Consider the following 15,218-nt stretch of genomic DNA (forward strand, 5'->3'; position numbering starts at 1 on the left):
CACTAGATAAAAGCATGGACCTTTTCCTGATGCTTTCTGATTCTGTGTCCTGACAAAGCATTTACTCTTAGCCTGTGTTGTTTTATTTTGATTTCATTTTTTATACAGATATGAGGATTAAATGTGTCACTGCCTTTACATTTTTAAAAGAGATTTATTTGTCTATACAAGAACTGGGGTACAGGCCAGAGGTGTGGGGGAGTGAGAGGATTCACCAGAGACAGAGTGGGGAGCAGAACAGGCAGATGGACTGAAAAACACTGCTGAGTTGGAGCGATAGGTGAGACAGGAGAGGTCTGCTGCACCATGTGGGTAGCTCCCTGGCCGGGGATCAAAATTGTGCTGCAGAGGCTGCGGGTAGCTTCATAGGTTGCATCTTAACCCTTTGCGCCACCAGGGAGGCCCTGCCTTTACATTTTTTGTCATGATGCTTGATCCAGTATGTGTTCTCCACATCCTTCTATTTGAGAGAACAGAATAAAGTTTGTCTGGCAGCAAACAATAAACTGTGAAGAAGTAACTTGGTGTAGTCCAGCTTTTCTTCTCCCAAGCTGAAGAGAAAATGATTTTTTGGTTGTTGTTGTTTTTTTAACTTTGTAAACTGTATAAAATTCCATTGCATATGGCAAAAAAACCAAAAAATTTTAACAGCAGAAAGGCTATTTATGTCCTAAATCTTATTTTTTTTATGTCCTAAATCTTAGAAAAGATCTTTCTAATTTATTCTTTCTCTGGATTCATAATTTTGATTATTGGCACCTCCAACCTCTGTCACTGAAGCTAAAAAGAGAAGAGCCATGTTTGATCTAGGAAAAGGCCAAGCAAAGGGAAGAGGGCCTGAAGAGTTGAAGTGGTAATGATGTAAAAGAGGAAAAGAGAAGCTCAGTGCCCAGATTCATTTCAGAAAACAAATGTACAAAAATAAGATGATTCTGGGCCTCCCTGGTGGCGCAGGTGGTTGAGTGCAGCACTGTGAAGCTGTCTGCAGCCTCTGCAGCACGGGTTCAATCCCACCGGCCAGGGAGATACACACATGGCGCAGCAGACCTCTCCTGTCTCACCCGCTGCTCCCCTCAGCAGTGTATTTAGTCAGTCTCCCTGTATGGTTCTCCACTCTGTCTCTGGTGAATCCTCTCACCCTCCCGCATCTCTGGCCTGTACCCCGGTTCTTGTATGCATGAATAAATAAATCTTTAAAAAAAAAAAGAATATTTCTTAAAAAAAAAAAAGTAAGATGATTCCTCAAGTCTTCCTCAATAAGGTCTATTGGTCTAATGATTCCTGAAGAGCAAGAGTTCTTATTGCCTTAGTCATTCTTGCCCATCCCCACCCTACCCCCCAACCCTATGCCTTGCACCAAGTTGGCATCACTAAATATAAGACATAAGAATGACCCCTGCACTGCTAGGGAAAAGAGGAGTAGATAGACTGAAAGCACAGGGGTTTTTCTATTTCTCTGAGTGATAATTATTTTCAGGGAGTTCCAAACCTATTCTACACTTGTCAGTGACTACTAGACTGATCTTCACTATAATTGTGGATTCATTCTAGAAAAGCTAGTGAGAGTGATGAGAAAAGGGTAGGTTAAAACACCACAAAGCTCACCATTCATTTTTTTCTTTCTTTCTTTATTTATTTATACAAGCGCTGGGTACAGTCAGAAGTGCGGGAGGGTGAGAGAATTCACCAGAGCCAGAGCGGGAGCAGAACAGGCAGAAGGACCAAAGTACACTGCTGAGGGGAGCAGCGGGGGAGACAGGAGAGGTCTGCCGTGCCATGTGGGTTGCTCCCTGGCTGCCCGGGGATCAAACTTGTTCTGCAGAGGCTGCAGATTGCTTCATAGTGCTGTGCTTAACTCCTTGCACCGCCAGGGAGGCCCTCCTTTTATATTTTGAATGGCTTTTATTTTTTTTAATTTTTTTTTTAAGATTTATTTATTTTATTATTTATACATGCACTGGGTACAGTCAGAAGCGCCGGAGGGTGAGAGAATCCACCAGAGCCAGAGCGGGGAGCAGAGCAGGCAGAAGGACCGAAGTACACTGCTGAGGGGAGCAGCAGGCGCAGCAGGAGAGGTCTGCGCGCCATGTGGGACCCTCCCCCGGTGGCCGGGGAGCAGCCGGGGATCGAACCGGCGCCGCAGAGGCTGCGGGCAGCTTCGCAACCCAGCGCTCAACCGCTGCGCCACCGGGGAGGCCCCTGAATGGCTTTTATTTTTAAGTCAAGTTCACATGACTTAAATTTTAAATTATAATTTAATTGCATTTAGTATATTAATAAAGGTGTATAGCCACATCTAACTCCAACACATTTCCAACATTCCCAAAGAAAACACCATAATCATCAAAGTCATTCCTTTCTCCCCCTTCAACCCAGCCTTGACAACCATTAATCTATTTCTATAAATTTACCTATTCTGGGTATTTCATCTAAATGAAATCATACATGAACATTTGCATCTGGCATTTCCCACTTAGCATATCTTCAAGGTTCATCCACAAATTAGCATATGAAAGTACTTTATTTTTATGGCTGAGAAATAATCTATTTTTTTTAAAGATTTATTTATTTATTTATTCATACAAACACGGTACAGTCAGAAGCGCGGGAGGGTGAGAGAATTCACCAGAGCCAGAGCAGGGAGCAGAGCAGGCAGAAGGACCGAAGCACACTGCTGAGGGGAGCAGCGGGCGGCAGGAGAGGTCTGCGCGCCATGTGGGACCCTCCTCTGATGGCCGGGGAGCAGCCGGGGATTGAACCGGCGCTGCAGAGGCTGCGGGCAGCTTCGCAACCCAGCGCTCAACCACTGCGCCACCGGGGAGGCCCAGAAATAATCTATTTAATGTATAAACCTTTTTGTTCATTTATATGTTGATGTGTATTTAGGTTGTTTATACTATTTTGTTATACTATTTTGTGCAATGTGCTGCTCTGAACATTTGTGCATGTTTTGAGTGTTTTCTTTTAGGATACCTGGAAGTAGAATTGCTGGGTCATATAACTTTATGTTTAACTTTTTTCAGGAACCACCAAACTCTGCAGTGGATGGAACCATTTTATATTCCCACCAGCAGTGTTTGAGGGTTTCCGTTGAAACATCTTCACCAACACTTATTTTTCTGTTTAGTATCTTTGTGGATAGGCCATGGTTACCTCGTTGTGATTTTGATTTGCATGTCCTTGAAGGTTATTGCCTGTGGGGTGGCAGTGTTGAATCTGCGCTGGAAGAGGGAAAGATGACTCAAAGTCCATGTGGAGCAATGAGAAGCCTAGGGGGGCTGCACCAGAAGTATGTGCAGCCCCCATCCAAAGGCAGCCTTGTATTTATTTGCGTTGAGTACAAAGGTGGGGTAAGTACATAGGGAGTGTGCATGCGTGGCAGATACTGGTTTCCAAGTATGTTCCTCATACCAGGACTTTTGCCCTTGGTGAGAGGCTCCCTGCACAACCCTATACCTAGCTGACAAGCAGGAACTCTGGGTACCAAGACAATATGCCCGAGAATAAGGGGGGCTAGGAATTCCACAGAAGGTTACACTCTTACTGCTTTCAAGAGGGTCCCACATGGCGCGCAGACCTCTCACCTCTCCTGCCGCCCGCTGCTCCCCTCAGCAGTGTACTTCGGTCCTTCTGCCTGCTCTGCTCCCCGCTCTGGCTCTGGTGAATTCTCTCACCCTCCCCTGCTTCTGACTGTACCCAGTGCTTGTATAAATAAATAAATAAAATCTTTAAAAAAATAAAAATTCAAAAAAATAAAGCCAGTAGCCTTTAAAAAAAAAGTGCCTTCAGCTTCAACAGTTTGATTATAGTGTATCTTTTGGATTTCTCTGGGTTTATTCTATTTGGATTTGAACTTCTGGGATGTGCAGATTCAATTATTTTTGACAAATTTGAGGTTTTGACCATTTCTTCAAACATTCTTTCTTCCCTTTCCTTTCCTCCCCTTCTGGTATTCCTTCTATGCAAATGCTGTATGCGTCATTAAGTTACATAGGTCTTTTAAGCTCTATTTATATTTCTTTCATTCTTTCTTTCTGCTCCTCAGATTGGAAAATTTCTATTTACCTTCAAGTACACCAAACCTTTCTACTATCTGCTCACATCTGCTATTGAAACACTTTTTTATTTCAAATACACTTTCAGCTTCAAATTTGTACGGCTCTTTTTTAGTTTATCAGTATTCTTTATTTGTTCACATTGTTCTTAATCTTGGTTCTATGAGCAAATTTGAGACAATTGATTTAAGTCTTTGTAAGTCCAACATTTGTGCTTCCTTGGGGATGACATTAATTTCTTCTGTGAATGGGCCACTTCCTTTGTATGCTTATTTTGTTTAAAACATTTTGATCATTGTGATAATTTTTGGAATGTAATAATGTGATAACTTTGAAATCAGATTCTTCACTCCTCAGTGTTTTGTTCCTTACTGTGGGCTGTAGTTAATTGTTTAGTGACTGACGTCTAAACTAATGTTTTGTAAAGTCTCTCTTCTTTGGCGTACCAGTCTCTGAAGTTTTCCTTTTGCTTTTGTTCAGCTAGTGTTGGTAGATTTCCTTGTGTACCAATGGCCAAAAATAAAGGAGTAAAAAAATTCCCCATATTACACACTGGCTATTGCAACACATCTTCAATGCGCAGGTAGGTCATTTTAAATATATCTTAGACTTCATTTACTGCTTGCACTAGGCAGAGATCAGTGAGCAGGGAACACAAAGTAGTCAGCAGTGAAAGAGTTGGCTCTTCAGTGGTCTTTTCTGAGCATGCAACTTGCCATGGACATGACTTTCTCACTGATAATTTTGATTTAATTTCCTTAAGATATTGTCTCCTCTACTTTTTCTCTGGGCTTTAGGCCTCAACTATTACCTTTTGCCTCCCAGTGAGTGTGATTTATTCATTTGCCTTATAGTATTTTCGAGAAACGTCTGCCATTTTTCCACCCTGGTTGAATTCCAATTTAGATGAACGAAAGGTTAAGATTAAGACCTCTGCTCCCTCAATTTGCAGCAACATGGATGGCACTGGAAGGGATCATGCTCAGCGAAATAAGCCAGAAAGAAAAAGAAAAATACCGGATGGTCTCACTCATAGCAGGAATCTAGAAAACTTAAATAAGGGACCAGGAAAATGAATAAGTGAAAATCAAAATCAACAACAAACTATGAACCAGAGACACTTTTTGGGGGGTGGAAGGCAGGAGGGGAAGGATTGGGGTCAGAATGGGGGGGTTGCAATTGTATGGGGAATATAAAAATAAAATTTATTACTTAAAAAAATGCATTATAGGGCCTCCCCGGTGGCGCAGCGGTTGAGCGCTGGGTTGCGAAGCTGCTCCGCGGCCTCTGCGGCGCCGGTTCGATCCCCGGCTGCTCCCCGGCCACCGGAGGAGGGTCCCACATGGCGCGCAGACCTCTCCTGCCGCCCGCTGCTCCCCTCAGCAGTGTACTTCGGTCCTTCTGCCTGCTCTGCTCCCCGCTCTGGCTCTGGTGAATTCTCTCACCCTCCCGCGCTTCTGACTGTACCCAGTGCATGTATAAACAAAACAAACAAGCAAACCAGCAAACAAATAAATAAAGCATGCTTCTATTAAAAAAAAAAATGCATTAAATCTTTCAAATCATCAAAACAAACAAACAAACAAACAAAAAAACCTATTAAATCGGGCCTCCCAGGTGGCGCAGTGGTTGAGCGCTGGGTTGCGAAGCTGCCCGTGGCCTCTGCAGCGCCGGTTCAATCCCCAGCTACTCCCCAGCCACCGGAGGAGGGTCCCACATGGCGCCCGCTGCTCCCCTCAGCAGTGTATTTTGGTCTCTCTGCCTGCTCTGCTCCCCGCTCTGGCTCTGGTGAATTCTCTCACCCTCCTGCGCTTCTGACTGTACCCAGTGCATGTATAAACAAAAACAAACAAACAAACAAAAAAAGACCTCTGCTCCCTCAGAACCAGGGAACGGGGATGGGAGACTGGGGAGGGGGCGGTCCATGCTGAGTACACAAGTTGCCATCTGTCTTCAAGACCACCACGGAACTAGGGAGGGGAATAGAGCAAGGGCAAGTGAAATACCACAAAACTTTCCTAGTTTTTAAGGTTTTTTCCTTGATTTAACATTTGCTAACTGCTGAAAATATGTTTTCTCCAGAGTTCAAATTGTTTCTGAATGTTTTTTGTGTCTGTGGAGGAATGGGTCATTGAAGTTATCTACTCTGCCATTTTTGCTGATAGCTATTTTCAGAGTGCTTGACATTGTATATGAAAACTTATAGGGCTAATTTAAAGGCTATGGATGTGAAAATTCTCCAAATACTTGTGTTTGCACCTGTCATGCAGTTAAACTAGTTGTATTAGCGTTCCTAGATAAATCTTATCACAGTGAATGATGACTTAAAGGTGGACTTCAGGTCCTGTAAAGGATAGTCGTTTCCCACTAATCTTAAACTAAAATGTGCAGCTCTATGGAATCCAAATGAAAGCCAGGGATGTTTAGTTTGAAGTACCTGTATAGAAGTTTATTTTAGGAATTGTAATACAAGTTGCTTAATCCTATAGCCATAACCACTGCCAGATAATGGGGCAAGCAAATTAATGCAGAAACCAAATTTATTAATCACAGATTTTACCAAGGGTGATTTATTTTCTGATATTATACACAGCTTATGTTGACATCTGATTTTGCCAAGAAATTATGTTTTATTAAGATAATATTTCTGCAAGGTAAATAGAGGTCCTCGAAGTAGCACATTTTGTAATATTTCAATAGGGTTTAGTTTTTACATAGCTATAAAAGTTTAATATTTCTAAATTTATACACCAAACTTGATGTGGACATAAAATTTATTCTTTGTATATATATATATTCCTTCTAAGTGTTCTAGTTCTTCATGCTGAAACATCTCAACTTTCAGAAATTTGGCTTTTGGATTAAACTGTAAGCACCATTTTAAGGTTTAAGATTTCAATGGAGAAAAATAAACTCACTTTATTATATACAAAGAAAAAAGTTTCATCAGACAAAGTATATAAGTTATAGTCATAATATCTTCAAAAGTCTAAAAATTACTAACTTTCTACTCAAGACACAGGCCTTAAAATGGAGCCAATAGTTGTTAAGCAGAGCTTTAGGTAGTTCTCCCATAATAGCCATTCATATTCTAGGTAACTTGGCTTTTTATCAACTCTTTGTGGGGGAGGAGTGAATAATGTGTTAGGCCTCTAAAAGGAATACAATGTTTTTACATATGGGGGAAACAAATTTAAAATATTGAATGAAGGGTAACTATTGGGGTTCTGTTATTGTTGACAGTGAACTTTAAAGATAATCACAGAAATGTTACAGATTTCTAGGTAAATTCTAATAATAAGAATGGATACTATTTTATAGCTCTACAAATGGTTTGGTGTCAAAAAGGAGAAAATGAGCTGAAAAGGCAGAATGGGAAAGTCTAGAAAAGGCAGCAGCAAGTATAGGCATAATTCAATCACAGCAAGAAAAGACAGGAGATGATCCTTCCTGAGGACAAGTATTGGTAATATTTACCCACATAAGGTCAAGTCTGGAAGAACACTGCAGCTTCTATATTATCTGCTACTTAATAATATACAAGAAAAATAGTTTTCATTTGTTATGAAAGGCTATTTTACAAAAGCTAGAAATGCATATTTACTCAATGTAAATGCCAAATTAAACTTAATACAGTGAACTAAAGGTTTGACAGAAAAATGGGTAGACATATTAAACACAACTAAATTGATAGAATTGCCTCGATATATTCTATTCATTTAAAATCTATACACAGGCTCAAATTCTGAGGTTACAGTTTTTATTTTTCTTAAAAAAATGAAAGTACCGATCCTCAAATTAACTAAAGATTGAGCTGGGCTCGCAGAGGTAATCTGCTCCTTGTGACAGATTGTTCTGTAGTTTCTTCTACTTTAGACCTCTCCACTGGATTGACACCTCTGTTTTCTTTGTCTTTTCCATGTGATTTTTTACGCTGTAGATTTAAGAGAAGAAATTAAATCAATATAAAGTAACATTAGATACATATTAGCTATATTCTATTTTCAAAGTTCTCTGGGTTATAGTAAAAAAATTGAGTGTAAAAAACTTCAGAATAGGCTCAACAAGGCATAAGAGCCAACAACTGGTTTGGCAAGTACAGATGAATGCCTTCATTTAATCACTAATAGAAGAAGTGGGATAAAAGAAATACTAATTTTCTGTATGATTTTCCAAGGTATGATTACAGATTTTACTGGTTCTCAACAGGAAGAAATTTTGGGCCCCCAAGAAACATTCGGTAACATATGGAAAAATTTTTGGTTGTTATAACTAGAGGGTACTAATGAAACTAGAGGGTACTTCTAGTGGGTAGAAGCCAGGGATGCTGCTACACATCATGTAATACACAGAATAGGCCACCACAGCAAAGGAGTATCAAGCCCAAATATCAAGAAACCCTGTTCTAGGGAAACAAAGATTTGCTATCATGCAAAAAGGGCATTACTTATTTAAGCAGATAATTTGATATATGGGCTACCTCTCACACGTAGCTGCTTTAATTTTCTTTTATTTTAAAAACTTCATCACAGATTCAGTCATTAATGCTGAGACTTTGGAGTTTTAATCATAAATCATAAATCAACTTTGGAGTTTTAAATTCAGAAAAATTTTATCAGACTGTTATGAAGGAAAAAATAATATCTGGATTTCAGTTGATAATCTAAAAACCAATCCCAAATGCTTTCTGGTATTACAGGGACTTCTTAGCTACAACTGAGTCACTAAGTTTAGCCTCTAAGATGCCTAAAAGGGCTTCGTTGGTGGCGCAGGGGTTCAAGTCTCAGCACTATCAAGCTATCACCAGCCAGTGCAACAAGAGCTCAGTTCGATCCCTGGCCAGGGAGCTGACACACCTCTCCTGTTTTGCCTGTTGCTCCCTTCAGCAGTATATTTCAGTAGATCCACCTGTTCTGCTCCTCACTCTGTCTCTGGTGAATCCTCTGCTCCCCCCACCCCATCCTCTGCACCTCTGGCCTACATCTCAGTTCTTGTATGCATAAATAAATAATAAAAAATTTCCAATCATGGATTACAAAGTTACTAAGATTTTGTTTTCTTATCTTTCTACCTTTTCTTACCTTAAAAGAGGACAGGAGATGGATGAAAAATGAAAACAAATATAGAAGTCTCTAACAGTACACAATAAAGCAAAAGCTAGGAAAAATCAGGGGGTAAAATTTAATAGAATCTGAGAAAAAGTATGACTATTTAAATCAGAGACAGTGGACCTTCCTAGTGGTGCAAGGGATTAAGATGCAGCACTATGGGGCCTCCCCGGTGGCGCAGCGGTTGAGCGCTGGGTTGCGAAGTTGCCCGCAGCCTCTGCAGCGCCGGTTCGATCCCCAGCTGCTCCCTGGCCACCGGAGGAGGGTCCCACATGGTGCGCAGACCTCTCCTGCCGCCCGCTGCTCCCCTCAGCAGTGTACTTCGGTCCTTCTGCCTGCTCTGCTCCCCGCTCTGGCTCTGGTGAATTCTCTCACCCTCCCGCGCTTCTGACTGTACCCAGTGCTTGTATAATTAAATAAATGAATAAAAAAAATGAATGAATAAATAAATCTTTAAAAAAAAAAAAAAAAAAGATGCAGCACTATGAAGCTATCTGCAACCACTGCAGCACGAGTTCAACCCCCGGCCAGGAAGGTGACCCACATGGTGCAGCAGCCTCTCCCGCTGCTTCCCTCAGCAGTGTATTTCAGTAAATCTGTCTGTTCTGTTCCCTACTCTGTCTCTGGTGAATCCTCTCACACACCGCACCTCTGGCCTACACCCCAGTTCTTGTATGCATAAATAAATCTTTTAAAAAATAAATATATAAATCAGAGACAGTGAATCTTTAGACCTGAGTGGAAAGACCTGCCAATCTGTTAAAGACACATACATGCATTTGCCTATCATAAGAAGCACCTTGACTATAAAATGTAGCTATCAATGGCCTGCGTAAGGAAATCTTCACTGCACAGACTATATAGGCTCATGTCTTCAAAAGAGGGAAAAATGCTAGGCAGTTTATAGTATTTATAGTACCATATTCCCAACAGTGTACAAAAGGGAAGTGGGGGCCTCCCCAGTGGCGCAGCGGTTGAGCGCTGGGCTGCGAAGCTGCATGCAGCTTCTGCAGCACCAGTTCGATCCCCGGCTGCTCCCCGGCCACCAGAGGAGGGTCCCACATGGCGCGCAGACCTCTCCTGCCACCCGCTGCTCCCCTCAGCAGTGTACTTCGGTCCTTCTGCCTGCTCTGCTCCCCGCTCTGGCTCTGGTGAATTCTCTCACCCTCCTGCTCTTCTGACTGTACCCAGTGCTTGTATAAATAAATAAATAAATCTTTAAAAAAAAAGGGGGGGGGGAGTGGGAGAGGTCACAGGATTTAATAACAGGATCAAGGCAGGCAAAAAATAAATTCAGGAAACATGGGGGAATAAGTCAACAAAAGAAGAGCTCCTGGCAAAGTGAAATCACTAATAGAATCCGAGAGGTCTTTGGTTTTGCAATCTTTTTTAAACTGCCTAGCCTACAGAGTCTGCCTATGGGCAGGGAGAAGATCCCAAGACTTCCATGTCAGAACTGCAAAGAGTAAAATGCACCTCTTAGTGTCCATTCTGGTATGCAGGATATAGAAAGGGGATATTGATAGGAGTTGAAGATTACCAGCTGAGGATGGTGATTAAGTCAAATTTTGCCTCTATTTACCTTACAGAAAACCCAATGATCAACATTTGTGTAAATAATTTAAACTGGTAAAGTTAACAAGTCATTACAAAGAAATGACAGAAAATTGTTTGCTGTTCTATTTCCAGAGTAATGCCTTTATAATGAACAGCAATCCATGGACTTACATCTGATGTGGAATGATTATCTGATAGGAAATAATCAGATACCTGGAAAAATGGAACTCCACCACTTGATGGACAATCCATACTGGTATCTACAGATGTCTCTTGACTTGGGTGTTCTTCAGCGGTATTCCCCAGATCTGTCTTTTCTTCATCCAAAACCTAAAATAAGAAGCTGGATTAGTGATTAAGCCCAAGGATTTAAAAATCCTCACAAAAAGCAGTTTTCTTCTTTGAAAATAACAATGCCCATTCTAGAAAAGTTAAGCCTCAACAAAATTTGTAGCAAGTCTACAAAATAGTGAGAACAATCCATAATGTTTTAATGTAGAACAGAAGTACCTATACTAGAATGTTAAAAGTCATTATCTCAGAATGGGATTAGATTATTTTTTATTTTCTTCTTTGCAATATTTTGATTTCCCATCTCTTCTATAATTACTATAATTAAGAGAATAGACTACAGAGCTTGATTGTCTAGGTTCTAATTCCAACTCCATCCTTGTGACAAGATAATTCTTAGTTTTAATATGTAAAATGGGGATAGTATTATGACCCACCTCAGAATTTACTAAGTATGTATGCAAAGTGTTTAAAAATAGTGTCTTGCACATAACATACACAACATAAACACTAGCTATTACCTATTAGATTAATAATAAAAAATGATTCAAAGAAACCATTTTAAGGATCAGGCAATTATTACTAATGAAACACAGGACAGGATTCAAAGGCAAAGAATAAAGTTCTTCACATAAAGTTAATGACATCAAGAATTTATGGGAGAGGGTCCTCCCTGGTGGCACAAGGGGTTACGCACTGCACTGTGAAGCAATCCACAGCCTCTGTAGCATGAGTTCGATCCCTGGCCAGCCAGAGAGCACCACACATGGTGAAGCAGACCTCTCCTATCTCGCCCGCTGCTCCCCTCAGCAGTGTATTTCAGTCAGTCCCCCTTTTCTGTTCCCTACTATGTCTCTGGTGAATCCTCTCACCCCCCGCATCTCTGGCCTATACCCCAGATCTTGTATGCATGAATAAATAAATCTTTAAAAAAAGAATTTATGGGAGAGTTCTAAAATTATGCTTTAACTCTTACCTGACAGGTCTCTTCTTTATTGTTTTCTGAACAGTTTAACATCTTTAAAAGCTCAGGCTGTTTCCTTTTCAACTGTTCAAGGAGCTGTTCACGTGGTTGGGTTCTCACTAATGTTGATGGGTATAAATAATTTTTCCTTTGTGGTGTTGTACCTTTAGTGGACATTACATAGAAGGAAAAATTAATGGGTGGATATGAACAAGACTTTCTGTTCTTAATGCTAGAACTTATACTTCGCACTGAGTCCTTGTCATATAACCATTGCCACCCATGGGAATCAGTCTTATCAATCAGGTATATATTACCTGTATGAATTAATATTTCTCAGCTTAAGAATTGATCTTAAATAGAGTCAATTTTTTCCAAACCCACCCCCAAAACACAAAATTTCCATCTCTGAGGTAAAACAACCTAACTTCACTGGAAAGTAGACAATAAATAAATAAACCAACATTCTTTAGCACCAAATCCTTTTATAAATAAGTGCTTTAAAAATTAACAGCTTTGGGCCTCCCTGGTGGCACAAGGGGTTAAGACGCAACCTATAAAGCAATCAGAAGCCACTGCAGCACGAGTTCAATCCCCAACCAGGGAGCTACCCACTTAGCACAGCAGACCTCTCCTGACTTGCCCACTGCTCCCCTCGGCAGTGTATTTCAGTCAATCTGCCTGTTCTGTTCTCTATTCTGTCTCTGGTGAATACTCTCATCCTCTGCACCTCTGGCCTGTACCCCAGTTCTTGTATGCATCAATAAAAAAAAAAAATCTTTAAAAAATAAATAAATAAAACAGCTTTGAAGTGTAATTTACTAAACATAAAATTCACTCCATGATTTTTTGGGTAATCTTTAAAAAAAAAAAATTTTAGGGGTCTCCTTGGTGGTGCAGGGATTAAGTCTCAGCACTATCAAGCTATCACCAGTCACTGCGGTCTGAGTTTGATCCCAGCCAGGTAGCTAACCCACATGGCGCAGCAGACCTCTTCTGTCTTGCCCGTGTATTTCCCCTCAGCAGTGTATTTCAGTAGATTCACCTGTTCTGCTCCCTACTCTGTTGCTGGTGGACCCTCTCACCCCCCACACCTCTGGCCTACACCCCAATTCTTAATTTCCCTTGTAATGTACCTGTTGGGGTATCTAGTTTCAATTCTTGCTGCAGAAAGCAATTAAGCGTAGTCAAACCAATTTTTATGTTCTCATCAAGTTCTAGACTTTGTGCCATTGTATTTTTTTCATCAATAGTTATCCGACCAAGAAAAACACTATGTTGATTCTCATGAGCTGCTTTATGTTCACTTAATTTTTCATTAATCTTTGAACATGAAGTCTCACAATCTTGGTTTACAATCTGTGAATGATACAAGTGGGTTTTCATCATTAAAGTTAAACTTGTTGGTGTTTTATTCAATATAGCATATTCCACTTTACCCTGAAATTTTCCATGTTTGAAAAATACCTGCAAAAGTTGAGAGAATAGTATATTATAAAGCCCCTCTGTATCCATTTACTGACACATAGAATATAGCTCAAACAGACTGGTCACTTACTCTTCCTCCCCATTCAGGATTATTTTAAAGCAAATTCTGTATTATTTCATTCATTTATTTCAGCATACATCTCTAAAAGTTAAGAGATTTTTAAATACCACTCTCACATAAAATTTAATGTTGATTTTTTTATATGAAATACTAGTCAGTGTTCAAATTTTACCAATTTTCTCAAATGTTTTTCACAATTGGTTTGTTTGATTTGGTTGAGATGTCTTTAAATAGGTGACTATATTTATTTATCCAAACTGGAACATTTTTATGAAAGAAAGGAGCCATTCTTAATAATTACCCCAGCACAACAGATATAAATAAGGACTGCTCTGAGGAAATTAGAACTTAAGGTCATCTAGTTTTACCTCTTTTGATCTATAGGCTTATATGTTCATCTGTCCTCTATATTATCTGCAAATCAGTTAAATCCAGAGGCTTGATCTAAGTCAGTGTTTTCTGGGCAAGAATATTTCATATGTGGTGCTGAAAATATATGTTGTGATTCTTGTGTTAAGATTTATCAATGGGTGGGCCTCCCCGGTGGCGCAGCGGTTGAGCGCTGGGTTGCGAAGCTGCCCGCGGCCCCTGCGGCGCCGGTTCGATCCCCGGCTGCTCCCCGGCCACCGGAGGAGGGTCCCACATGGCACGCAGACCTCTCCTGCTGCCCGCTGCTCCCCTCAGCAGTGTACTTTGGTCCTTCTGCCTGCTCTGCTCCCCGTTCTGGCTCTGGTGAATTCTCTCACCCTCCCGCGCTTCTGACTGTACCCAGTGCATGTATAAACAAACCAGCAAACAAATAAATAAAGCATGCCTCTATTAAAAATAAATAAATAAATAAATAAAAAATAAAGTTCCTTTCTATTAAAAAAAAAAAAAGATTTATCAATGGGTTAGGTATGATCATGTTATTAATTTTAATGTTCCCTATCAGCTTTTGATCAAATGGTGTATATAGTCGTTACTATCAACAGGGCATTCTAGGGGACACAAAACCTTCATTAGGGAATATAAAACAAAATGGTGTTGTTTTATCAATTCTTCTTTATTTTATTAGCTAAGATTCTTCTATGAAACTTTTCATTCACTACCCTACTAAACCAAGAAGGAATACCTGTGGGAAAGACAAATGGGATGTTCAATTGTTTCCCTTTATTTACCAATTTTCAGAATAATTAACTGCTTCTCTAGATAATCCAAAGGCCCATGAAAATTTTTATGGGTGTGTTTGCATATATTTGCTGTATTTTAATCTATTATAGCAATTACGCTTTTTGATGCTAAAATTTTACCACCTTAAAACAGGGGAAATATCATCAAGTTGGCTATTATGTCTTTTTGATACAACCCCATTTATCTGTAAAAACTTCTATACTTGCTAATGACATGATCTCTAGCTTATCCTATTCATTTCCTGCTTCAAACCTGAAATCAGCTATTTCTCCATGAGCTGGTGCCTTTTATTGAAAGTAACTTATCTACTTAAACTCTTTTACCTGGTTCCTGAGAATGTTAGTAAAATCCTCTTATTGCACAATAAAGAAAAACCAAGCCACAAAGCATTCATGCAAGTGTTATGTACAAGCAAGCCACAGACCAATCAATATCTTTTGAGCAACCAGAACAATATCTTAAATACTTAACCTGCAATAGCAACTTTGAATGTAACTAAAGTAAAAAACATATAAATAGAA

General features: G+C 40.1%; 1 protein-coding gene across 1 annotated transcript in view; it reads right to left on the reverse strand.

Moving 5' to 3' along the window:
* Positions 1-7,857: 7,857 nt before the first annotated feature.
* Positions 7,858-15,218, reverse strand: part of KIF11 (kinesin family member 11) — a gene marked incomplete at both ends in the record, with an annotated part of 36,628 nt that continues 29,267 nt past the window's right edge. The window contains 4 exons of the mRNA XM_084244896.1: positions 7,858-7,989; positions 10,934-11,050; positions 11,988-12,139; positions 13,112-13,334. Coding sequence (XP_084101022.1) covers positions 7,858-7,989; positions 10,934-11,050; positions 11,988-12,139; positions 13,112-13,334 — 624 coding nt within the window. The remainder of the gene's footprint in view (positions 7,990-10,933; positions 11,051-11,987; positions 12,140-13,111; positions 13,335-15,218) is intronic.

Source organism: Talpa europaea (genome assembly GCF_964194135.1).
Source record: "Talpa europaea genome assembly, chromosome: 10".
NCBI lineage: Eukaryota > Metazoa > Chordata > Mammalia > Eulipotyphla > Talpidae > Talpa > Talpa europaea.